Source organism: Brienomyrus brachyistius, chromosome 2 (assembly GCF_023856365.1).
Source record: "Brienomyrus brachyistius isolate T26 chromosome 2, BBRACH_0.4, whole genome shotgun sequence".
Classification (NCBI taxonomy): domain Eukaryota; kingdom Metazoa; phylum Chordata; class Actinopteri; order Osteoglossiformes; family Mormyridae; genus Brienomyrus; species Brienomyrus brachyistius.
In genome coordinates, this window is record NC_064534.1 from 22,962,074 (window position 1) to 22,986,058 (window position 23,985).

At 41.7% G+C, this 23,985-nt stretch overlaps 1 protein-coding gene across 14 annotated transcripts in view; it reads left to right on the top strand.

The window, feature by feature from the left end:
* Window positions 1-266: 266 nt before the first annotated feature.
* The window catches only part of bmp2k (BMP2 inducible kinase), a 28,515-nt gene continuing 4,796 nt past the window's right edge, over window positions 267-23,985 (top strand). Inside the window, exons 1-17 of one of the 14 annotated variants that reach the window (XM_048979617.1) lie at window positions 269-1,079; window positions 11,899-12,017; window positions 12,335-12,440; window positions 14,407-14,549; window positions 15,353-15,474; window positions 15,751-15,832; window positions 16,042-16,174; window positions 17,618-17,721; window positions 17,892-17,971; window positions 18,220-18,368; window positions 18,499-18,686; window positions 18,720-18,737; window positions 18,951-19,079; window positions 19,467-19,565; window positions 20,690-20,865; window positions 21,074-21,228; window positions 21,709-21,819. In XM_048979617.1, the coding sequence (XP_048835574.1) occupies window positions 929-1,079; window positions 11,899-12,017; window positions 12,335-12,440; window positions 14,407-14,549; window positions 15,353-15,474; window positions 15,751-15,832; window positions 16,042-16,174; window positions 17,618-17,721; window positions 17,892-17,971; window positions 18,220-18,368; window positions 18,499-18,686; window positions 18,720-18,737; window positions 18,951-19,079; window positions 19,467-19,565; window positions 20,690-20,865; window positions 21,074-21,228; window positions 21,709-21,819 (2,065 nt within the window). In that variant the 5' untranslated portion in view covers window positions 269-928. Of the gene's footprint in view, window positions 1,080-11,898; window positions 12,018-12,334; window positions 12,441-14,406; window positions 14,550-15,352; window positions 15,475-15,750; window positions 15,833-16,041; window positions 16,175-17,617; window positions 17,722-17,891; window positions 17,972-18,219; window positions 18,369-18,498; window positions 19,080-19,466; window positions 19,566-20,689; window positions 20,866-21,073; window positions 21,229-21,708; window positions 21,820-23,985 lie in introns of all 14 variants that reach the window. The other 13 variants (XM_048979574.1, XM_048979599.1, XM_048979536.1 and 10 more) reach the window with 13 other exon arrangements.

Consider the following 23,985-nt stretch of genomic DNA (forward strand, 5'->3'; position numbering starts at 1 on the left):
GAGCGCATTGGATAATAACAAACCAATCATTACAGTGGGAAGGTCCAGGACGTTTGTTAGGTTGTCAATCGGGCGTAATGGGTAACAACAAACGAATTATTGAAATGGGACGGGCAAAAAACGTGTGTTTTTGGTGTCATTCAGGCGCATTGGGTAATACCAAACCAAACGATACGGCAGGAAGAGCAGGACAGATGTCAGCAATACTGTCAATCATACCTATTGTGTAACGAGAAACCAATCAGTACAATGGGAGGGGCGGGACGAAGCTGTGTTAGGTTGTCAATCAGGCGAATTGGGTAACAACAAGCCACCCACCTTTGTGCCGACAGAGAATCACGGGAGTTGGAAGTTTCAGGGGGTGGAACGGGAGGAACATGCGAAGCTGTGGGGAGCTACTGGGGTTTGGGTGTTTGTTATTCGGTTAGGGAGGGAGAGTGCGGCGGTACACGTGTGACGGTCAGCGAGGTGGCCTTCATGTGAGTGTGTGTCGCTCCGAGTCGCTGCGGCTGGCCTGTATTTCCGCAGCGAGTACTGACACTAGCTAACTGTAGCTAACCTTAGCTAAGTGTAGCTAACTGTACTGTGTTCTGGCTGCTTAGCGCGTTAGCTCGGCACAAAGGGGAAGTAAGGCAGCCGCACTTCAAAGCGCAGGGGCTCTTTCCCCGGGTGCCGTGTTGTTGGACGTGCGCTGCTCCGTGCTCGGTGTTTACAAGGCTGCCAATAGCCGTCTTGGGCTAAAGCCCGTCCCCGCTCCTGCGGCCGGCCCGCGAAGGAGCGCCACGACGCCCCGGATCGCAGGCTGTGGCGGAGTATGCGAAGCAGGAGGCGCACGTCGCTGAGATGAGGACGGGGGGGAAGTTGTAGAAACCCGGGCATTACTGTGCGCTTTCGGCCGCCGTCTTGACGTGCCCGAATCGGGACGAGGATGAAGAAGTTCTCCCGCATGCCGAGGTCCGAGAGTGGCGGGCCAGGTGGAGGCTGCGGCTCGGGGTCCTCTTCGGGGGTCTCCAGCTACATCGGAAGAGTGTTCGCCGTGGGCCGGTACCAGGTCAACGTGGAGGAGCTCATCGCGGAAGGTAGGGCGACGCCTCCGTCGGGCTCTGTGTGCGCTAACGGCCCTGTACACATGTCAAGCAAAATGTGTTTAACGCTCCGTGTTCGGTTGCTGATTTCGCGACCAGACCTGTGCTTTTCTCCGCCCTCGTCTAACTGCTGTAACGGTCCTGTTACTCTGTCCTTCGTTACTCTGTACTTTTTATAACCTCTCATCGAAATGAATCTGGAACCAACCGAGGTTATTTTATCGTGCCATTAGTGTGGGTTACTTTACACACGCACACACACGCACGCACGCTCAGCATTAGTGCTTAAAATATTAAGAGCTGGCTTTCTTGTAAACGCCTCACCTGTGACTGACGGTTTAAAAACGACATGCCATTTCAGTAACTTTCAATAAGAAGGATACGGAATGAGAAAAAGTGGAAATAAGTCGGTCCTCATAGAAAATGTTGACCTTCATCTTAGGGCTCCAGGGAGCGGTGTCCTTAATGAGGAAATGCTACAATGTGTCTTTTTTGTGGAGTATGTTTTAAAAATAATTTTAAAAGCTTAACATTTTTTCCTGGTTGTCTTTGTGGCGTGATCTAATGAGTCACAGGGGAATTCAGGTCTGACATTTCAGTTGTTGGCTGTTCTCTGTAGTTTCCCAAATTCTTTATTTATTTATTTATTTATTTTACAGTGCTGGGACAGCTGACCACACTGGATGTAATACTTGTGTTCCATAAATATGTCTTATAAATAGTTTAAATGCTTTGCACTATATGCATTGTTGCATTATCCAGGAACTTCACTGTGTATTTTTTTGTATTTGTCGTCTGCCTAAGTAAGATTGTGACTGAGTAAGACAGTGATATCGCTCTGCTGGCTGATTCTTATTGGTCATTTTTCATTTTTTTTAACATGAGTTGTATATGGCCTCATTGAATGAGGATAGATTTGATCACTAGAGTATCATCATCGCATGCATGCAGACATGCACCGTGGTATGAAAGAAGGTCACAGTGCATATCTGTGAGCTTGCTGAAGATCCTGCAAGGGGTGCCTTTCGTGCACTTTGGTTCAGAACTGTAATCCTCAAAGAGCCTAATAAACTGACTTCCTTAATGTGACTTTGCCTTGTCTAATAGGCTCTTTTTGCTGCCATGCTCTCTCTCTCTTAACTGTCCACATTACAGGATGCATCTGTCCCTCTCTCGCGCTCTATTTCCCCCCCCCCCCCCCCCCCCCTCCTCTTCAGTCATTGGCTCTATTAACGAGACAACAGTTTTGTTTCCTTCCTCGTTTTATGTTGTTAGCAACATGCTTTTGGTGGTTTGTGGTGGGGGGGGGGGGGGGGACTGTAGTATTTCAGACTGACACAGTTAGAAAACATTTTATGAATATGGGTATTCTAGTATAAGCTCCTTTTTAATCTTCTGAACTGTAATCACAAACGGGGTGGCTCAGTACATAGTCCATTCGGACGCTTCCCCTTATTCTGACATGTTGATAAACAGGTTCTCTGAAAAACCTGGTGTATACCTGTGCAAATGACTAACATTCAGTCGCCCTTTACAGTTTAGTTTGTTACAAAACTGCTCTTTCGTTTTGGAGCCAAGAAAACTGCTTCACATGTACACTGATTTCTTTACACTCTGCTCTGTTTTTAAAATCTGTGCCCTTTGCCTCTGGCCATTGGCTTTTTTAGTGCCGTTTGCTTCCTTTTGCCCCCCTAACCCTAACCCTAACCCTAACCCCCCCCCCCCCCCCAAGTGTGTCATATGCCTGTTGAGTTTCAGCAGGCTTGAGTTTTTGCCCCTGCTTGTAATCTGGGACCTGTAGATACCGCTTCAGCTGCATAGCTCTCAGTGTGACATCACGCGATAGGTTAAGCAGTTTCATACGGAGTCTTCAGATATTTATATGTGCTATCTTTCCTGCTAGTACAGTCATAGCAGAATAAAGTGTATTTATGAATGCATTTCCTTGTGTATGGATAATTAAATTGTATCCTTTGTTTTGAACTGCAGCTATACATTTGTGTTGCCTTAGGTTTGATAGTAACATCATTGTTCTGTTTCAGTGAGTATTTTAAATTCCTGAAGCGGATGCCAATAGGGTCTGTTACGAACAGAGCTTGGTTAGGGTCACTGTTTGTTTCTGCAGTGGCCAATGAGAATGTATTGCATCAACCTTAATTGCATACTGTATCAGTCCTGAATGGATGGATTGTCCCCCATTGTTCTGTCCTGTCCCGTTCTTTATATAAAGAGTGCTGGTACCATGCAGTCCTCAGTCCCCTATTGGAGGTTGTTTCCTTTGTATTGGCTTATTGAGGCATACTGTTTTGCATTTCTCCATGGATATTTAAACTGTTATCAGATAAGAGACAAACATTTAGGATGATGTGGTAACAGCAGGGACAGTATGGTGCAATTGTGCTTTTGTAGAACAGGCACTTGTATGAGCTTGTAGGAAAATGAGCTCTTAAACATCATTTGGGTCTGTGTTGCCTAAAAGCACTTCTCATTAAATTAATTTACAGTGATTTTAAATGAGTCCTTAAACTTACTTTTATTAAGCAGATGCTTTTGTCTAAAGCGGCATAGTTGTGAGGGTCGGAGGGCTAGTGCAGCCAGTGTCTCTGGAGCTGTCTTGGCCAGTTATTACTTATCTTTTGACTTTAAGGGATCATGCACTGAAGCCCCTGCATTCATATTTGTGGGATAAGTAATAGCTGTAAATATTACTTTTTCTCAGGTATATGAGAAAAAAAATCACCAAATTTTGATTGGTGCATTTGTCTGACATTTGAGGTTATGGCTGGCATCCCTCATTATGTTTTAAAATCCATGTCTTTATGGAATTTTCCTTCAACCTTGGTGGTAGTGTTACTTGGAAAAATCTGGAAAGGATGCATTATATGTGAAAATGTCCTGAAGATGATTGCCACATTGCTTTGGTTTGCCAGTTAAGATTTCAAAGTTAAAAATTTCCTTCATAAATCAGTTCATTTTGTTAGACCGTCAGTGGCAGACCTAATTTCAGAAAATCAAATAGACTATTTAGGTTAATTTTATCAACAAATTGTATGTTATTGCAGGGCTTTAGATAGTGAGCGCCGGATTTTCAGCACTATACAGACATTTTTGCCCGCAATTCAATGAGCAAACTGTCAATATGCCTAAAATATTGAGATGTGTATTGTGATGCTCAACAGTTGTTAATATGTATAAATTAGGGGTATCCTTGTGCTTATTGGTTTACCAAATTCAAACAGGCCACATGCAACTGTTTTGGTAAATCATGGAAGAAAGGAACAAGAAAGGGACTGCCCCGCAACCACAACATCTCCTAAAAGAGGAGATATTGTGGATAGATAAGGTAAAACGATGTTGGTGGTGTGGTTTTTTTTTTGCCGATTTGTGTGTTTGTGTAAATATTTTCATTTTTATTTCAGTTTACAAATTTATTTCCTTTTATTTAATGTCCATTTTCATTTCAGTTTTAGTTATTATAAAACTGGTCCCAACATGCCCAATGCACATGAACTGCAAATCCACGTAAAATTAGCCCAGATTTTGTTCTAAACATTTTCATTAAAACTTATTCAATGAAGAATCCAAGGTAGCAGGCAGACAACTTTATGGCTTTCATAATGAGTGCATTTAGTAGCTACCCGTACTAATGGTAATTTAATAAACATGAACAGGGAACACTTGCGGTGGTTTTGTTTTTTTGTGTCGACTAAATCCCGGCAGCACTAGTTAAAATATGTCCAAATCATATGCCCAGCAGCTCAGGATCTTTACAATCTTGTAACCTCTTTCTAAAAGAAAATTCAGTTATTTAAAATTATATACAAGCACCTTTTTATAAAATAGCATTTTATGTCTAATGAGAATACTCCTTGTCATATTTCATATTATACATTTAGTGCTAACATGCACAGTGTAATTTATAGTCAGGGATTGACAACTGGTACGCAAGTACGCATTCACATTTAAAAGCGATGCGTGCAGCAATCAATTGTTGTAACGGCGTGAAAAGTGTACATATTGTATGTGCTTTTGCGCTGAAATGACAAGAAATTACCGTGCATTTTAACCTTTTATAGTAATTTGTACTTCATTTGTGGTATATAGGTTAAAATGCACGGTAATTTCTTGTCATTTCGGTGCAAATGCACATACAATACATACTTATTTGCACTAATACAGTAATCGACTGCTATATCACTTTTAAAGGTGAATGCGTACCTGCGTACCTGTTATGTCAATCCCTGTTTTTAGTTCAGGCGACTTGGGGATATACAAAAGAATGGGCGAATTCTTGCAAAGACTGTTTAGGAAGTCTACTGAACTTCAGCCAAATGCTTTAAATTTTGAATAGAATGTCATGTATTGAATGATATGGTGACTGCCCAAGTCAAATAACATGTACACTTCTAATTTTTCTTTTATGCAAATCTGGAATAAATAAGTTGACTTGAATCTGGAATTGCACTTGAAGCCTCTAGCCTGCAGAGGAACAGGGCAAGTGGATTATAGCACAATCAGAGGTGGAGTGTGTCTGTCTACATGCCACCCAAGATGGCATGAGCATGTGGCTTATAGGCACGATTGGTTATTCCAGGTTGGCACTTTCCAGTTCTGGTAGCTCGCTGTTTGTGCTGGCTTTATGTTGTAATTTCGTTTATGCTAATTATGGCTGTGATATCACATTGCGATATTTCCCTGAGTAATATTGCGATATTCTTAAAACAAAAATGATTACTTGAAATAAAGGTAAAGTATCAGATGAGTTGATGCTGCTGCAAATATTCAACAAACATAAAGCAGTACCGACAAATGTGATGCGATTATTATGCATGAGCACACTTTGATGATGTTGCTGAAATGAAATACTGTGCAGCCCCAATGTTATTGCGTATTGTATTTTTCTTGTCATTTGATATAACGAGAGAAAATCAGTGGACTTGAGTCTAAGCTCAAGTTCAGTACTAATTTGTTGTGTTTTGATTTCATTTTTTTGATTTCAGTTTTCATTTTAGCTTGTACTCTTGCGGCCTATTTAGAAGTTCTATTTTGTGTGTGGTCATAATTGAGCAGCCCTATCTGGTCTTGGCCTGCATGCTTTCTATGGAACTTTAGGACCAGAAAGCCTAGATGCGTCTTGTTTGCAGACATTTCTGTACTTTCTGTTGTTCGCATCAATGGCTGTTTATGAAATAAGGTTATATTCAAACTCACTCCGAAAATATCTGGAAGTTCTTGTGCTATTTAAGATGAACGTGCTTTAAGCTTTTTCATAAATCACATTTGAGCTTTAGTGATATTTCGCATTACAGAAGAGGAACCTGCAGAAGATGATCACTTGCAATGTTTTCTGTAATCCCACAGTGCATCTTCTAGTCTTCTTCCTGTTTTTTCTTCTTTATGTTGCAATCTTGGAGTTTTAAATCCTGTAAGCTCCACAGGAAGTCTGTTGCAAAATGATATTGAAGGCTCCTTATTTGTCTTTCCCTGTTTATCAATATTATTATATTCTAAGATTTGCTTGGAAATCAGTTTCCGACATTATAATATGGATGATTTAGAATACAGGCATTTTAGTCACACAAGCTTTTGTGGAAGGCAGCAGTAGAGCAGAAGGAAGTTGTGTATGTCCACATTGTGACTATTCTACTGGGAAAGTGAGGTTATATATGTATACTGTTAGTGTGCCATCCTTTAGTATACTGACTTTGTGCTAAAATCCATGCTACATAAACAGGCATTTGATGAGAGTTGTCCAGCTGCAGCATTGTTCTCTTTCAGTAGTCTCGACACAGTTTGAGCAAATGACCAGTTGTGAGGTGTTGTGAAAATTCCACATTTGGTTTGGAGATGGCTAGTTTTGCTCCGTCTGACCTACATTTCCTGTTTCCTGAATGACACGTGCATTGTTCTGTGTGTCAGTACCTTGGCCTTGTGGTCAACTGCATTCATTATTGTTGTGATGTGTTAAATTTGAAGTCATTTTCTGCACTCGTTATTCTTCGGTACTGTTCTGTTGTGTTAAACTTTGAGTGTTGCTGGGGAGAAAGGCAGGGCCAGTTAAAATGTAACTTGGGAAGTTGAACAAGTTTACCTAACAAGCAGTGTTTGTGAGAAAACAAATTAACTTTGTCTAACAAGTGATTCTTGTACCATCAGTCTTGGGTGTTTACTGTCCAAAGAGTTTATATACAGCAGTTTGTGCATTACTTAATACACCTCTTTATACTAAATATACACTAGAAGACTTTATAAAAATCTTTTCAGAGTCTTTTCAAAGACTAATGTGTGACGCCTTTTCACATCTAAAGACAGTGTATCATTAGTCAGAGTTTTGTCAGCAGACTATGATTTCGCAAAGACTGGATCTTGCAGGGTGCAGGCTGGATTCCTTTTAAGATTATATCCCATCATGCTCCTGGTGGAAATTTACAGGAAGAGAAAAATTGTTGAACAATGGAGCTGAAACATAAGCAGTTTTTGGCCGCAGCTGCTCTTGTTTTATCACAGAAATGGTTTGAGATTCCTGAGATCTCATTTCACTGCTTCCTGTTTAGTGCTGGAGAGAGCTCATCTATTGGTTGTTGATAATGTCCACATCACTATTTAGATGAAGCAAGACTAGAGAACTATGATAATATTAAAGATGGTTGATTTTACCAGAACATCAACATGAGAAAATAAATTAAGATGGCACGAAGATGTGCGCCACAATTGTAACGAAACGCTCAATTTGGGAACTTGTCTGTGACAGTGAAATCGCCTGAAAGGTTGTTTAGTGTAATGCCCGCATTATGTTGTATTATCACAAGACACTCAATCTTGATGATTTCAGAATGTTGGCTTCCAAGGCCCAGGATTGGTCTTAAAACAGTGAAATCAAAGAGATATTGATCATGGTTCTCATATCCGACTGTGGAAAGATATGTGTATTTGGTAATTATGTACTTACATTCCAGCCTTCGAATAAAGGCGAATGAACTATTGTGAAGAACTTGCCTCTAGCCAAATTAAACTTGAGATTGCAGCAGCTAAGCTATAATGAGGGTGCTACCACCTTAAGAGCAGGGCTTGGGCTGGACAGTGTAAACAAGATACTTGTGATCTTAAAAAATATATGGAAGTTTCTCTTTAATTTAATCTGTCGATAAGAAACGTTGCGTGGTGTCAGCCTATTTAAAGAAACCAATGCAATTCCAACCATCTATGGTATTCTATTAAGGACAACATAGAAATGCACAGCAAGGGTGGTTGAGTTAGAGGAGCACACCTCTGCTATTATTTTGGTAAAACATGTGAGTCATGGAAGGAATGACCACTCCCTCAGGAAAAAACTGAAGAAAGTGACTGACTGCACAGCAGCTACAATATCCTTTTTAAAAAGGAGATACTGTGGATAAATAAGGCGAAAGACATCAGTGGTGTGGCAGTACTTCAAATAAAATTTATAATCCAACATGCAACAGACCAGTGCTGTGTATTGTAGATTATCCTGTAAACTTATCAACTAAAACTAGAAATACTACAAACTTATTTCACCACCTGAAGCATCGGCATCCAGTAGAACGTACAGAATGCCAAGTGTCACCCGTCCTTTGGAAGGGGCAACAAAGCACTCCGGGGATAAAAGCCCAGCAACCAACCATACTGTCAGCATTTTCTAGTGTTAATGCCCAACGACACAAAGGTTATTTTTGTATGATTTATTTCTTAAACATTTCATTCCATTATATTTATCATTATTTTTTTTACGCTTTGTCTGTTTTAATGGGAATCCTACAGGAACTGTAAGCAAAAATGGAGCTTTTAAAGATATGTGTTGAATTGTTATATTGTGAATTATCAATTTGGGGGGGAAAATTATCATGATACAAAAAGACATTTTATCACCCGGCCCTAATGAGGACCATCAAAAAGGAATGAAGAGCCTCAATCTTGGTGTTAGCATTACTGCTCAGCGAAAGGCCTTTATTTTGAAGTATTATTATGTCCAATCAATGACTAACAGCCTCTCACAAGTGGTGGGATGCAGTTGCTGGTTCATGCCTTTCTTGCTCATTTGGAGCCTCAGATTTTTCCAAGTCTTATGCCTTGTGCTTTTCTGGCTGTGGAATGTTGAGGGATCTGTGTTTTTTCATATCTAGTCTGGTCCTATGCCATGCTATGTATTTCAGACCATAAGATCAGTAATCGGCACATATCATTTTCCAACACATTATGTATTTCATTGCGCCTCTCCTGTTACCCCCATGCCTTGCTTCTTAATACTGTTGAATCTTTTGCGGAACTCTTTATCATTAATTACCCACACTTCCTTCTTCCAGACCTTGTCCCCATACAGCTAAAGGAATCAGTTCCCCTTGCTAAAGATAGGTATGCTCCGATTCGCACCCCCAAGCTAGAGGCAAATGTGTTCACAGTAAGCTGCATGTGTGCAGCTGCGAGCCAGACACATGCTTAACCTAGTTTACCAATCTTCTGTTGCCCGAAATGAAGTTTTTAAAAATAGATTTACTGCGATTTAAGGTACACTTTGTTTGGTTGGCCATTCTCAGGCTGTTCACTGCAGCATATGACATCTTGCTTGCATATTCCATGTAGTAAAAAAAATAAATTACTGGTTAAAATTTCTGGTTCAGTCATTTAATTTTATGTAGAAGGTGTGTTGTTAAATTATCGTATTTGAATTTGAAGATTTACTCTGCATTTTAGTAATTTGATGTTTAGTATGGAAACTCAACTCTGATTTATGGCTATAGGTTCTGGAAGAGGGTCAAGGCAGCTCTGTACTATGTCAGGGGATGTCGTATCTCCAAGCGCAGAATCTCTCAACTGCACACCAGTATCACATTCGAGTATTTTTAGTCAGCTTTTTTTTTTGGAGAGAACTTTGAGTGTCATTAGAGTGTAACGTGGGTAAGCTCTAAGGAAATACAGAGTGTCCTTTAGAGATGGGTGTTCTGGAGAAGACCTCCCTGCTGTTACGGAGCACCAACCAGGCCGGAGTGTGTGCGCAATGAGGACAGATAAACCAGACCACAGCGACGCGGACCCTAAAACTGGGTCTAGTACAATACGGCACAAGTTTGTGAATGACCTCCTTAGGTTTGCTTATTCACTCTACGAGCTTTGAGCATTCTCATTAGCTTTTTTCTCTTGTTTGAAGAGAGTATGCTTTTATAGAATTTTGTAAAAACATTGAAATGGAAATAATTGTCTTGTGGAACTTAAGTTCTCTTCATTAGAATGATTATTTTGGACATCTTGCAATGATCAGAAAAACCCCAGGTTTCACCCAATTTATCAGTGGTCCACGAGAGAGCGATTCCACTATGAACTTAGGCTCTAAGCAGCAGCACTAAGACGCCCAGACAGCCAGTCAGTCCAGCCTCTCTATGTGTGTCCACTGCTTGATGAGAATCAAGAATTTTTATTATTGCGTAGAACAATGAGACAGCGGCATCTCCCAATAGTGTAATACAATATCAATAAATAAAATATGGGATAAAATTGTGAAGGGAGAAAATGTGTGCATATAATATAATATTATATTATAAATTCAAATATAGTGAATTTTAACTTTGTATTTTCTCCAGCATTTGAGGAGAATGTTCTACTGTGGTAGGTTTCCTGGAGTTTTGAGAAGGATGCCAGCTTTGTGTCTATGTCCTAATAGGCATTGCGAGGACAGAGAACATCTGTACTATTGTGAACAGCCATCCCATTGTAATTAAATGAATATTTCAGTTGTGCTCAGTTAAACACATCATTGAACACTGGCAATTTTTGACTCCATATTAAACAGCTACCCCAATGCATTTGTTCAGATTTCCCATTTAGCTTTATCTAGATTGGTATCTTCAACTCCTCATCTTCTTAAAATTACATAATTCATTTTGTCGAATACCAAAAGGCTTTTTAAAGAGATATAATGTAATATTGTGATTCTAGCTGCTGTGGGGTCATCCTTCATGAGCAGTGAAGTAAAAAATTCCTTGATTTAAAAGCATATTTGTCTGCCTGTTGACAATATTTGGCAAATATGTAGTATTCTCTTGTGGTCAGAATACGGAGGCAAAGATCATTCATCATTTAAGAAAAATTCCTTTCCCCAGTTTGTCAAATCTGATAGAGCACCTATCCTTAAGTACTTGGCAATGTTATAAAAACTGAAAAGCTGGGGACTTCATCATAAACTTGCTGCACTACTGATTGCAGAGTTTTGGGTTGGTTAAATTTTGACTGTGGGCATGAATCAGTTCTGTGATTTTAATGGCTGACTTGAGAAGGAGATGAGCCCATCCTGAATTTGTGGGGAATGCAGTGGACAAAATAGCACATAGCAAATCGCCTTACTATGGTATTGTAGAGGATCAGGAAACATGCTTTAGGTGAACAGTTAGCTTTAAAGGATAGGGCTATGTTGAAAGGCAATATTTTACACTGAGTTAACCTCACATGATTGCTAGTGTTGGGATATTTGTCATTATAGAACACATTCTCATGTCAGTGAGCAAATATTACTGACTGGTTTCTGTATACCCTGCGATGGGCTGGCCCCCCATCCTGGGCTGTTCCCTGCCTCGTGCCCATTGCTTCCGGGATAGGCTCCGGACCCCCCGCGACCCAGTAGGATAAGCGGTTTGGAAAATGGATGGATGGATGGATGGTTTCTGTACTAGTGGTCTTAGCTGGACTAGCTTGAGAAAATGTCAGTTTCTGTTTAGATAGGATTGGCCTGAGGTGAAGGTATATAGCCCTTTCTTTTCACTCAGTTGACAGTAATATAGTGTCACAATTTTCCCCTCTATTGCAGGTGGATTTTCTGTGGTTTTTCTTGCTCGAACTCATAGTGGAGTTCGATGTGCCCTGAAGAGGATGTACGTAAACAATGTGGCGGACCTCAGCGTCTACAAGAGGGAGATCACAATCATGGTAGGCCACAGCAAACAAAGCTATTGGGACCTCTTTACCTAACCCTTAATATCTTAATCTTATGCAGGTAAACACTTGCTGCCTCCTAAATTTTTTTTGTAAAAGTAGCAGCTCTGATGAAACAAAGCAGCTTCGTGGTGCTTATCACCAATTGCCATCTCATTTCCATCTTGCAATCTCATCTACTTTAATTATTCATGTGTTTTGGCTTGACAAAGCTGAGTATTGTATTAGTTACTTCTTATGAGTTTTGCTGTTATCTAGGATCTGCATGTGCTTTCTTTAATCTTGTGCCCTGAATTTGTTTTCATTAACAGAAAGAGCTTTTGGATCACAAGAATATTGTACGCTACTTGGATTCTGCCATTAATGCCGTGGCAGAGAGTGTCTGGGAGGTCCTGATTCTCATGGAGTACTGCAGAGGTATGTTCTGTCCCACCTGGTGACATTTTCTTACTGTTGTCTAGCTATTTGCTAAATCCATTCTTTGACCTTGCCTGAACTCTCGTCTTGGTCGAGATCCTTTCCGTGTCATGTTGTCTTTAGGTTAGCCTCTTAGCCAGCTCTGCTGAGTTATACCCATGAGAGCATCTGCTTTAGAGCTGTCTGGGAATATTCTTATCTGACATTATTTCAGCGAAGTAATCTGCTGTAGATTTGTACAGAATGCAAATTCATTAAGGAGCATGGGATAGATGCTGAAGTAGTTTGGATTATATGCATACTGGCAGGGTCGCTACCAGCCCACCCCTCTACGTCACACCTGTAAGGGACCAGCTTGCTAAAACTTTGGAAATTGCTTCTTAATTTGGCGTGTCAGTTGTCTCTAAAATATATATCGTTAATCTGTTAAATTATCTCCTAGTGTTATGGAGGCATGATCTTGCTAAAATCATGCAGTGTGTTCATGTAATTTATTTGCATATTTCTTGTAGTAAAAAATATTGAGACCAAAATCAACCAAATGAACAACTGCACATCAGTTTTATCTCTGAGCCCTGCATGGGTTATGTTTGGCATCAAATAGATATTGGTTAGAATGTGTGTGTATTTTTTTAACTTGGTATTCTGTTCGGTGTTTGTATAAAATGGGGAGGCGCGGAAAGTCCCACATCTGTGTTCTAGCTCCGAGGTCCCCATGGAAACTTGGGGCTTAATTAGTAGAATTCAAAGGGCGACGGTATCCTTCAGCTCTAAATGAAGCTCAGAGAGGTCACTACCCTGCTCTGCAGCTTTATCTGTGAATGTGCAGAACAAGGGCTTCCTCAATTCTAAACCCTGAAATAGTACCACGCAAGCTGTAATGTAGGTAGTGTCAGTGTGGGTAGGAGCCAGCCTCTCTTGTTTTAGATTTCTTTTGTCCTCTAAACTAGCATCATTTGTTCTGTGTCTGGTGCTGCTTTTCGAATCTGGATGTCCTTTCTCCTGGACTTCTTTTGGTTTAGGAAGGCTCAACTTTGGCTTTAGTAGCAATGGGAATGGAGTAGCTACAAAATGGCTTGACTCTGGGAGATATTTCTGAAAGATCATATTAAAAGTATTACGCATGTAAACTGTCAAATCGGAACATGGATGATATACTAAAAAAGTAACCGTGTGTGTTTCACTGTTGTGCGTTTGTCTTTGGGTGCTTTCCCACTGCACCAGGTACTGTACTTTCGGTACTTCCATAAAGTACCAAAAGTATGGTGGTACTTTTTCCACTGCCGTAAAAACTGGTCCCGGCGCCAAATGACATCATCAGTAACCGCCCCTGACTGACATAATCACAAAGCGCGGTGCTGTATTTCTTTCGCTGAATTCAAATATGTTATGATCCTTCACTTTCCTGTAGTCCTGCTTGAGTTTTTTGATTTTTCAAGCGACATTGTTCGGTGTTTCGTGTCTGCCCCAATTCTTCCCAGCGGCTTGCTATTATGGTAAATACTTTATTTTGAGCCGCACCATCCAAATCCCACTGGATTTGTTCATCTGACCATATGAGGATTAAAGCCTGTTTCTTCGTTTGTCTATCCTTCCATTTTACTTTTTTATATTTTTGTTTCTACTGCTTTTTATTTAATTTCTCGCTGTTTGCTGTGTGTTTCAAAAGATGCCGGTTGTATTTAGTTTCATCGGCAGGCTATTTGCATAACCAATCGACAGCAAATACGTTTGCCAGTTCCACCCCGAAGTACCAAAGTAATACCCCAGCTAGTTTGGCACTTTCGGTACTGGTACTTTCGGCACTGGTACTTTCGGCACTTTCGCTTTTCCTTTGACTTCCGGTCAAATTGACTGGTACTCGACCGGAAGTCAATGGAAAATTGAAAGTTCCAAAAGTACCGTACTTTGTGCGGTGGAAAAGTGCCCTTTGAGTCTTACATTTGTCTGCTTTCCTTGTTGACAGCTGGTCAGGTGGTTAAACAGATGAACCAGCGTCTTCACACAGGCTTCAGTGAGGCAGAAGTCTTGGCTATTTTTTGTGATACCTGCGAGGCCGTTGCCAGGTTACATCAGTGCAAGACCCCAATCATTCACCGAGATCTAAAGGTACAGTGCTGTTTCTGTGGCCGCCACTCATTTCTCTTATCGTGAAGAAAATTCCATATTTTAATGTAAATCACAGCATTTTGTTTTTATTTAAATAGAAAGGCGGAACTTTTTTTTTTTTATGGGAACGGACTCTAGAAATCAAAATGCCATGGGAATTCTCTGTTTTGGCTGCTATGCAGGTTTTCCCCAATCTGCAAGAGCGCGAATGAGAGTTAGTCACTGAACATTTAGTGGAATCTTGTTTAGAATTAATCTTGAAGAAAAGCTTGGGTAGAGTTAGGAGTGTGGAGCCCATGCTGGGGTCAGGGACCAGAAGTCCGTTTCCAGCACTGACCCTGAGATCACTTTCTGATTCTCTTCAGAATGCTGCCTCTGAGGCGCTTTGTCAGAGCGGTATCACTGTAGAGGGTGATGGCCATTCCGTGTGGGACAGGGCTGCACATTTTTGCTGCTCAGTGGAACCCACAGTCAGTCTGCCACTGTGTTCTCAGTGAAACTTGGTGTGGGGGGGGGTTGTTTTGAGGTGCAGCACCCTCGGTGCTCACCTGTATCACCTATGAGCTTATTCATAATCAAATGTGGTAATTTTATCTGCTAGGATTTTGAATAATAAATTCCAGTAGGTTGACAAGTGTTTTCACAACCTTTTCTTGTAATGCTGTGTTATATAGCATTTGTAATTTAAGCAGTAACCCTGCTTTTTCAAGTTGCCGATTGTTGTCTTGGTGGTGCCTGTGTAACAGGTGAGAAACTGCTGAACTTGCTGGAGCAACGTGTCAATTTGTGCTTTTATCTGTCAGGTGGAGAACATCCTCTTGAATGACCAGGGGCACTACGTTCTGTGCGATTTCGGAAGTGCCACACACAAAGTGCTCCATCCTCATAAAGATGGAGTGAATGCAGTAGAAGATGAAATAAAAAAGTAAGCCGCAGTTTGGGGATCGATTTAAGTAAAAAAAAAAATATATATAGGAGGGAAGACTGTCAGAAGTCTGGTGATTTTATATGTCCTCTTGAAATTATTGTAACAAAGATGAATCTATGGAATGGCTTGTAAGGAATGCTTGCTTATCAAAGCATTCTGTCTGTCCTATAAGTGGTAAAAAAGGATACATATTATCATTATTATTGTCATTATTATATGTTCTGTGCACTGAGTGGTGGTGATTATGGTGCTGTCTGGTTCTGTTTCTTGCAGGTACACCACCCTCTCGTACCGAGCCCCTGAGATGGTTAATCTGTATGGAGGGAAGCCCATTACCACCAAGGCTGATATATGGGTGAGATAGTTATGACAGATGATGACAGTCTTTTGTAATCCAGGGAAGTTTAGTTGTATTACATTTTTTTATTTATTTCCAGGCATGTTCTTGATCAAAAAATGACTATCCTGTTTTAGATTATTCTTTTATGGCTATAATAATGTGTACTGTTGCTTTATAGATCCTGAATAGTGTTTCAGAGCTAAAATACACCCTTTTCCCTCCAGGCACTTGGATGCTTGTTGTACAAGCTTTGTTTCTTCTCACTTCCATTTGGGGAGAGCCAGGTTGCCATGTCTGATGGGAACTTCATTATTCCAGATAACTCCAGATTCTCCTTTAAACTGCACTGTTTAATCAGTAAGTAGACACAGTAGTAGAAACTTTACGGTTGCCTTCTAAACACACTGAACATGGAAAACCAAGTGATTAAACACTAGTGTTATTTTCGACTGTATTTTCACCAGATACAGTAGCCCCCTCCTGTGGTGAGAACATTCAATTTCTTCTGAGCAAATGTGTGGGGGGGGGGAAATATATATATATATATAAGTCACTGTATATCTTCCTGTTTTTCTCCTCACTGGCTACTAACCAAACACAAAGGACATCTGATACTCCCACTTATTAAAATGCTGAAATATATTATTGAAATTAAGTACCTTGAAGTGCCTTGACTGTGTGCGGTTCTTATGTAAAGATCAACATCATTGCACTATACATGGTGTTTCTACTGGTACTAAAGGACAGGGATTGATCACATCTAAGACCCAATCCAAAACGTAACATGACAGAGGAAAGGCTGAGGCAGAATATTTGGTCTTCATAGTAGGAATGTTGTTCAGAAAATGACAATAAGAAGAGTGTTAAATTTTGCAAAGACATTTGCATGCTTTTCTTCAGGACTGTGACTTCCAGCAGTGTCTGAGGTAGTGGCACTGTCAAGTGAGCCAAAGGTCCCTCTAATTCCCAGATGCAAACCCTGGCAGGTTTTTCAGTTGCTATACTGCACTGATACAAGATGGATGCCAGAATGTATCCAATGTTGGAAGCTCTTACCTGTGTGCTTAGTGATCTGAGCTTGGAGAGTGTCATCAGCTCAGTGTGCCTCATGTTGATTACCTTCATTGTAAATCTCCCCTAAGGAGGCCTGTAACCTCTCATGACCTTAATAATCACCCTTCATCACCCTCTGTTGTTCTTCCAGTGGAAGCTTCCCCTTCTTATCTGGTAGCACAGTCGTAGGTGAACTTCACACAGTCAGTTCCCTTCTTCTCACCATTCCCCATAGAGTCATTTTAATATGCAAGGTGTTCTTGCTAATAAACTTACTTCTGGGAAAAAAACAGATCGCAGAAAAGGCTGCATTTCGTTTTATCTCTTTCACATTTCTACTGTTCCCTATTTCCAGTGATGAGAATTAACATTTTTGTTCTTCGTTGTTGGTTTATTTATGAGAATCAAAGCCAGTACAGAGGTGGGAAGCTGTAGGGCTGCTTTCGACTGGGCGTTGTTTCCCAGTAATTGAGTGGCCTGTAATCATGTTGATCTTTACACTGGAGGTGACCATAAACTTAAGCCCCCCAGGAATTGTGACTGGTTGATCACGAGCCATATATCACAAAGGAAGAACTAGTGTTCTGTTAACTTTATTCATTTAGACCATGATAATTCTTAGTGAACACTACAATGAAATGACCATATTTTTGGAATTATAGAATGGACCCAGAATGAGGAAAATATTGACATGAACTCGCATCTACTTTGAGGTAGCGTGGTTATGTTTGTTCTCTCCTCAAAAAGGATACATGCTTGAGCCAGATGTAGAGAAGAGACCTGACATCTACCAGGTTTCCTACTTTGCCTTCAAGTTGGCCGGAAAAGAGTGCCCTGTGCCAAATCTCTTTGTGAGTATCACCTCAGCAGCTATAATTCAATGACCAGGCCCTGGCTAAAACTGTGCTTCAGGTGAATGTAATGCCAAAGTAATTGCTGCTCAATGACTGTAGCGCTTATGTGAATATGGTTTTGGAGAAGCTATGGAGATGTGCCGTTTTGTCTTCCCTGCTGGCTGCAGAACTCTTCCCTGCCAACGTCCCTCCCAGAGCCTCTTACTGCCAGTGAGGTGGCTGCAAAGAAGAGTTTGACGAAGGCCAGGTACTGAAGAGAAGCGGCCTACTGTTAGCTTGCTGGAGCACAAGCCGCTTGCTCTGCATGCTCATCTACACTTCATGGTGTGAGAAGTGGTGCTTTAAAGGAGCAGAAGTGTCACCTTCATGTCTAAACTGAAATGTCGGACCACAGGAGGGCTTATGTTCATAAATATTTGCTCTAATTACTGTATAAACTATGGTTGTTGTGGTTTTTAAATTGCTTTATATTAATACACAGAATTATTACTGCAGAATAACGGACTCGGTTGGACCAACAGAAACCTCAATTGCCCCAAGACAGAGACCAAAGGCTGCAAATGCCAATGTTGTGTCCATTCACAATACTGTTACTCCTGTGAAAATGACGGTTCCTACTGGACCAGTGAGCAATGGACAGAAAGGTAAGCTGTGTTTTGGGATTGCAGTGCCCTCACACGTGAACATTAAACACCTGATACTGGTCAGTTTTCACTTTGGCTACCTGTAATGACAGTTGATGTCTCTCTCACCTGTGGTGGATCTCTTTGATAGTGTCGGCCCCGGGGAACGGACAGTCTGCTTTGCAAACTTCCTCAGGCAGCCAGCAGCACCGCATCCTGCAGCAGCTGCAGCCAGGAGACCTACGACTACAGCAGTTTCAAAAACAGCAGCAACATCTTCATCAGCAACAGCTTCAGCAGCAGCAACAACAGCAGCTTCAGCAGCAACAACAGCTCCAACAACAACAGCAGCTTCAGCAGCAACAACAGCTCCAACAACAACAGCAGCTTCAGCAGCAACAACAGCTCCAACAACAACAGCAGCTTCAGCAGCAACAACAGCTCCAACAACAGCAACAGCAGCTTCAGCAGCAGCAACAGCTCCAACAACAGCAACAGCAGCTTCAGCAGCAGCAACAGCTCCAACAACAGCAACAGCAGCTTCAGCAGCAGCAACAGCTCCAACAACAGCAACAGCAGCTTCAGCAGCAACAACAGCTCCAGCAGCAGCAACAACAGCTCCAACAACAACAACAGCAACAGCAGCAGCAACAACAGCTCCAACAACAGCAACAACAGCTTCAGCATCAGCAGCAGCAACCAAATCAACAACAGCTTATTTACCTACAGCAGGTGAGCCTTACTCTCACACCACTAACTTCAACAAATGCAGAGTAGGTAGTATAATGCATATTTCCACAATTGAATGATTAAAAACACACCTTTAGCACAGGTATATTTTTGGAGGTAGTTTGAGGATACTGGGCGAGGATTTTGTCTTGATGTTGTACTGGCTCAGTGATTCCCCCTCAGATTATTTTAATGAATAGAAATTAAGAGATTTTGTGCAAATAATACCATCAGCCTGTCATCCAAAAGCAGGTAGTGTGAGTTTAATAACTAAAATAAATGACTGCTTGTGAAACTTATTTTCAGATTTGGCTTCTCAAGTGCTGAGCTATTTTAAGATGGTGGCTGTCCTGCATTGTTTCTGTGTTGATGTGTGTCTTCCCCTCCCAGTACCACCAGGCCCTCCAGATGCATCAGCAGCCGCACATACTCAGCCAGCAGATGGCAATGCAGCCTGTGTATCAGCAGCAGGCCCAGTACGCGGCCATGGTGAGAGGCAGCCCGTTCCTGCGTGCGGATCGTGCTCTGACTGGCGGCAGCTTACATCTGTGATGCGCTGTACACAAACGGCCCGGGGCGAGCCGGTCTTTATAAAAGCAATCAGAGGATTAGCACATGATTCACCCTCAGTCAGCAGCATCCCTTCCTCTCACTCTTTCTTTCGATTCCTGTTAATTTACCAGCTGTTTTTGCTAGTGACCATGCTTTGTGAAACCGGGGGGGGAGTGTGGAGGAGTTGTATCCTTCCATTTGAATCACTGTTTCTTTCTTCCCACTGCGGAGTGGTTTGGTCGAGTTTCTCAGCTGTGCATTTTTGTCTGTGTGGGGTGTCTGTGACCTGTATATAGGTTAGCAGTCCATTACATAATACTATTTAAGGTGGAGAATTATATCGTTTTAATGGTTGGAATTACTTGTTATAGGAGCCTTAACATACCTGTGATAATTTGAGTTAAATACTGATTTGGGTTGAAGGTGTTATAGGTCTTATGTTGCGGATGGAGATTATTTTGATTATTTACAGTAATATATCAGATATTTAAGTTGGTGTTTGTGTCTTTCAAAGCGCCACAGCTGAGAGAAGAGATCATTAATAAGCAATTAGTCTGTGGAGGATGGAACTGCATGGTCTTTTGACCTCAGTCTCACTTTATTTGAAGTACCTCAAAAACAGTTTGTTACATGGAAAACTTTGCATTTACTGTTGTATTTAATTAAGAAATTGGAAAAAAAAAAGTTTCCTGTATTTTTCCCCTTTTTGTTTTGTGGATCAAATGAGGAAAAGTATCAACCTTAGGCTCTGTTTTCGAGATTGAGAGCTACACCTTTGATATGAATTTTAAGTTTCTTAACCCAAATGTACATTATTTATGGATACTTTATTATATTTTCACCCCGGGGCTGAAGCCTCACATTGTTTACTCTGTTGACCGGAGGGTATTGTGATTCTCTTGTCTACTAACCACAGTGTGATCCAGTGATCATCTCAAAGCCTTGAGCGTCATAATTACCTCCATTTGTCCTCTTAGCTGTTGGATGTGGAGTTGTCCCTTGTGAGTGCTGTGAAGACCATGCACGGTTTGTTGAATCAGCATTCTGACCTCCTTTAACAGATGCACCTGTATCAGCAGGCCTTTGCACAGCAGCAGCAACACCAACATCCCAATCATCAGCAGGTCCCCTATCACACCTCCCCGTTGGAATTCCAGGCTTCCCACACGAACTTTAACCCTTCTGGGTTGGGTCGCATGGGGCCTGTCGCTGTGGAACCTTCATTCACTAACACCAGGTAACAGTCCTGCCATCCCCATACTGTAACCACAGTGGTGTATGTGAATCTCAACCCAGCAAGTCCATTTTACGTTACCCCTCCAAACACCATGGGCCCACCGTCTATCTTGTCGCCGTGACCTTCGTTTTGAATTGTTCATGGGATTCGCGGAGAAGGTAAGATGCAGAATCTGCAGTGACCCAAAATTTGCTTCTCTCTTTGGTAGAAACCCCTCCGTGAGTTCAGAGGTGGTTACCCCTCCCCCACAGAACATCAGTAATCCCCCTGATATGTCAGGATGGAATCCCTTTGGAGAAGACAACTTCTCCAAGATGACTGAAGAGGACCTGCTGGACAGAGAGTTTGACCTCCTGAGAGCGAGCAAGTTTTGATTCATTCTGTCCTCATTAGCAGAAAAGCTTCTGAAACGTCTGTGTTCTTAAAATTTCCAAATTTTGTCTCTTTTTTTATATATATATATTATCAGGGATATTTCAGTTATATGGTTTAGGCTAATTCAAATGACTATCAGTTTCTTTCACTTGAAATTGTCACATCCACATTCATAAATGAACAGTTAGTCTCAGCACTGAGATGTGTGCGTCGTGCCAACATCTGTCCTACTTAAATGGCTGTGTTAGTAAGCTAACAAGCTTGACCTATAGTACTGGTTCTGTGCCGCTGTAAGACACACACGCACACACACGTTTGGCTTGTGTGTGTGTGTGTGGCTCTGTCGTGTAGCAGTTCAGCAATTTGCTTCTAAACATTTTCAAGCCTGCAACCAGCAAAAGAGCCTGCTGACTGCCATGCTGATGTCAGAACTTGTTTAACGAGACCCCCTTCTCCGTCCTCTGACAGAAAAGCCCGTGGAGGGAGCAGCCAGTGTAGACCTCAGCATAGGGAAGCAGCTGCCCTCAAAGCCTCTGCAGGATGACCTTTTTGGCTCTGTACCTTTTCTGTCCAGCCCAGGCAAGTTTTAAGGAACCTCTGAAGAACAACCATTGAACTCTTTGGCTTCTGTGTCTGTGTGTTAGCTTCCTAACTGCCAACGCGTCTTTGCTAACGCTAATTAGAGCTTTTGGAGCAGGAAGCCGTGCTCGCGGTGACCTCATGCGTTGGACATATGCGCAGTTAATCGTGTGTGTACTGCTGTACGATCGGCTTGTGGTTGACTTGGTCTGAAACGGGATCAGTGCAGAGGCTGTGCCTGTGCTGTAGGCCAGGTTTGACTGCGCATCTAACTGTGATGCCCCATGCGTCACCAAGTAGCTGCTTCAGTGACAAATTGGCAGATTATTTTACAGTTAACAAGAAGAGCTAAGCGCTTCGGTCGCCTTCTGTCATGATTTTGATTTAGTGTTAGAAGTAGACAAAAATGCTTCCAGCATACATTTAAGATGATTAACCTAATTTTACTGTGAGCTTTCTGGGAGCTTCCTGTATTAACTTGCTTTGGTTCCTCACACATCCCGTTCTTAAAGTGGAAAAACCATAATGAGCCTTAGCACTACCAATATACGCTGTCAGGGACTTACAGCAAGAAGCATCATCTATTAAAATGGACGGTTTGTCATTGGCTTTGGTTAGCTGCTATAGCTTGTAGCAGACAGGTGAAAGAATGTGCGCTGGGGTTATTCCTGCTTTGTGGAATGCTGTGGGTTAACTAGGTTTTTGTCACTTGCTGAATGAGTCGTTTGTTGGTGCTTTGGTATTGCTGAGGTGTGTATTTGATTATAACTTTATTTCAAGAAATTCAGTTGAAGCCTTTTGTTGTGTACTGAATTGTTCTCTCCCCCTGAGAGGTGACTGACTGTCTTTGAGCAGATTAACCTCCCATCTACCTTAGCACTGTACAAGGCTTATGAGCAGGCAAAGTGTGCCTTCTCAGTAATGCCTTGCCTGACTTCCTGCTCATTTACTGGGAGGTAAGAATGACAGTTTCATGTGACCCCCACCACCATCTTTGACATTAGATTGGCGGGTCCTGAACTGTTTCTGATGACTCAGGGTTTCTTAGTACCTGGACAGGAGAAGAAACACAAGATCAAAGCAGTAAAGGGGAGATCACATGCATCTCCCCGCTTGCTAATGTACAGCAGTAAATTTCATGAGCCATTGTAGAGAGATTCACTGTGCGTCATTCTGTTTGACAAGGGAAAGCCACTTGTACGTTTACCTGTCATGAATAAGCTCTTGCCACTAAGTGGAGTTGTCGAGGTAATTACTTTGCTTTTACTAATCAGAAAAGATGGGACATAATTGAAGTATACTTGATAGTTTACTTTGTGGTGATGCCATAAGGGAAGCTGGTCTGGCAGGTGTTGAGGCACTTGGGGGATGGTCTCGCCAGTGGCCCATGTCTGGCAGGTGTTGAGGCACTTGGGGGGGGAGGGGGGGTGGTCTTGCCAGTGGCCCATGGTCTCGCAGGTGTTGACGTATTTGGGGGTGGGGGGGAGTGGTCTCGCCAGCGGCCCATGGTTTGCTGATGATGGTCCTTGCTGCGAGTCCTTAAAGGGCTTGATTCCTCCTTGATCTTACCAACAACACAGGGAGTAAAAAGGCAACAAAATAACAATGAGAATTAAAAATGATCGTTTACGTCAGAGTTGTTCCCAAACTCTGGTTTATATTCAAGGGGCCAAAAACGCTGTCGATGGTGGTCGTTTCAAAACCAGCGTGACAGATTCAGCTTTATTGTATTATTTTTGCTTTTTGAAAAGTGTGAACTAGTTAAAGTTTCTACACTGGTCATTCTGAAAACATGTTCTGTGCTACAGAATGAGTCCAGTTGTGAAGCATGGTAGAGTAATGTTACGGTAAAGCACACAGCACACTTGATTAACTGCATTCCTTAATGTATGTTGTATTGATTTGCTTTCATAAAACCTGCCACCGCAGTTTTACCCCCAATACAATAAGATGGGGCTGTACTGTAGCTGGGCAGAACACCATTGCAGAGCATTCCACCCTGGTCCCACCTTACAATGGTGGATAACGTCACATGTCTCTGACACTATTTTCTATTTTAATTAAAGGCAACTTCTGCGAAAAGGTTGATGGGACCGCTTCTTAAAATCGTATTTTTGTGGTTTGGAAATTTTTTTCATTTCTAAATGTGTATTTCTGTTTCAGGTT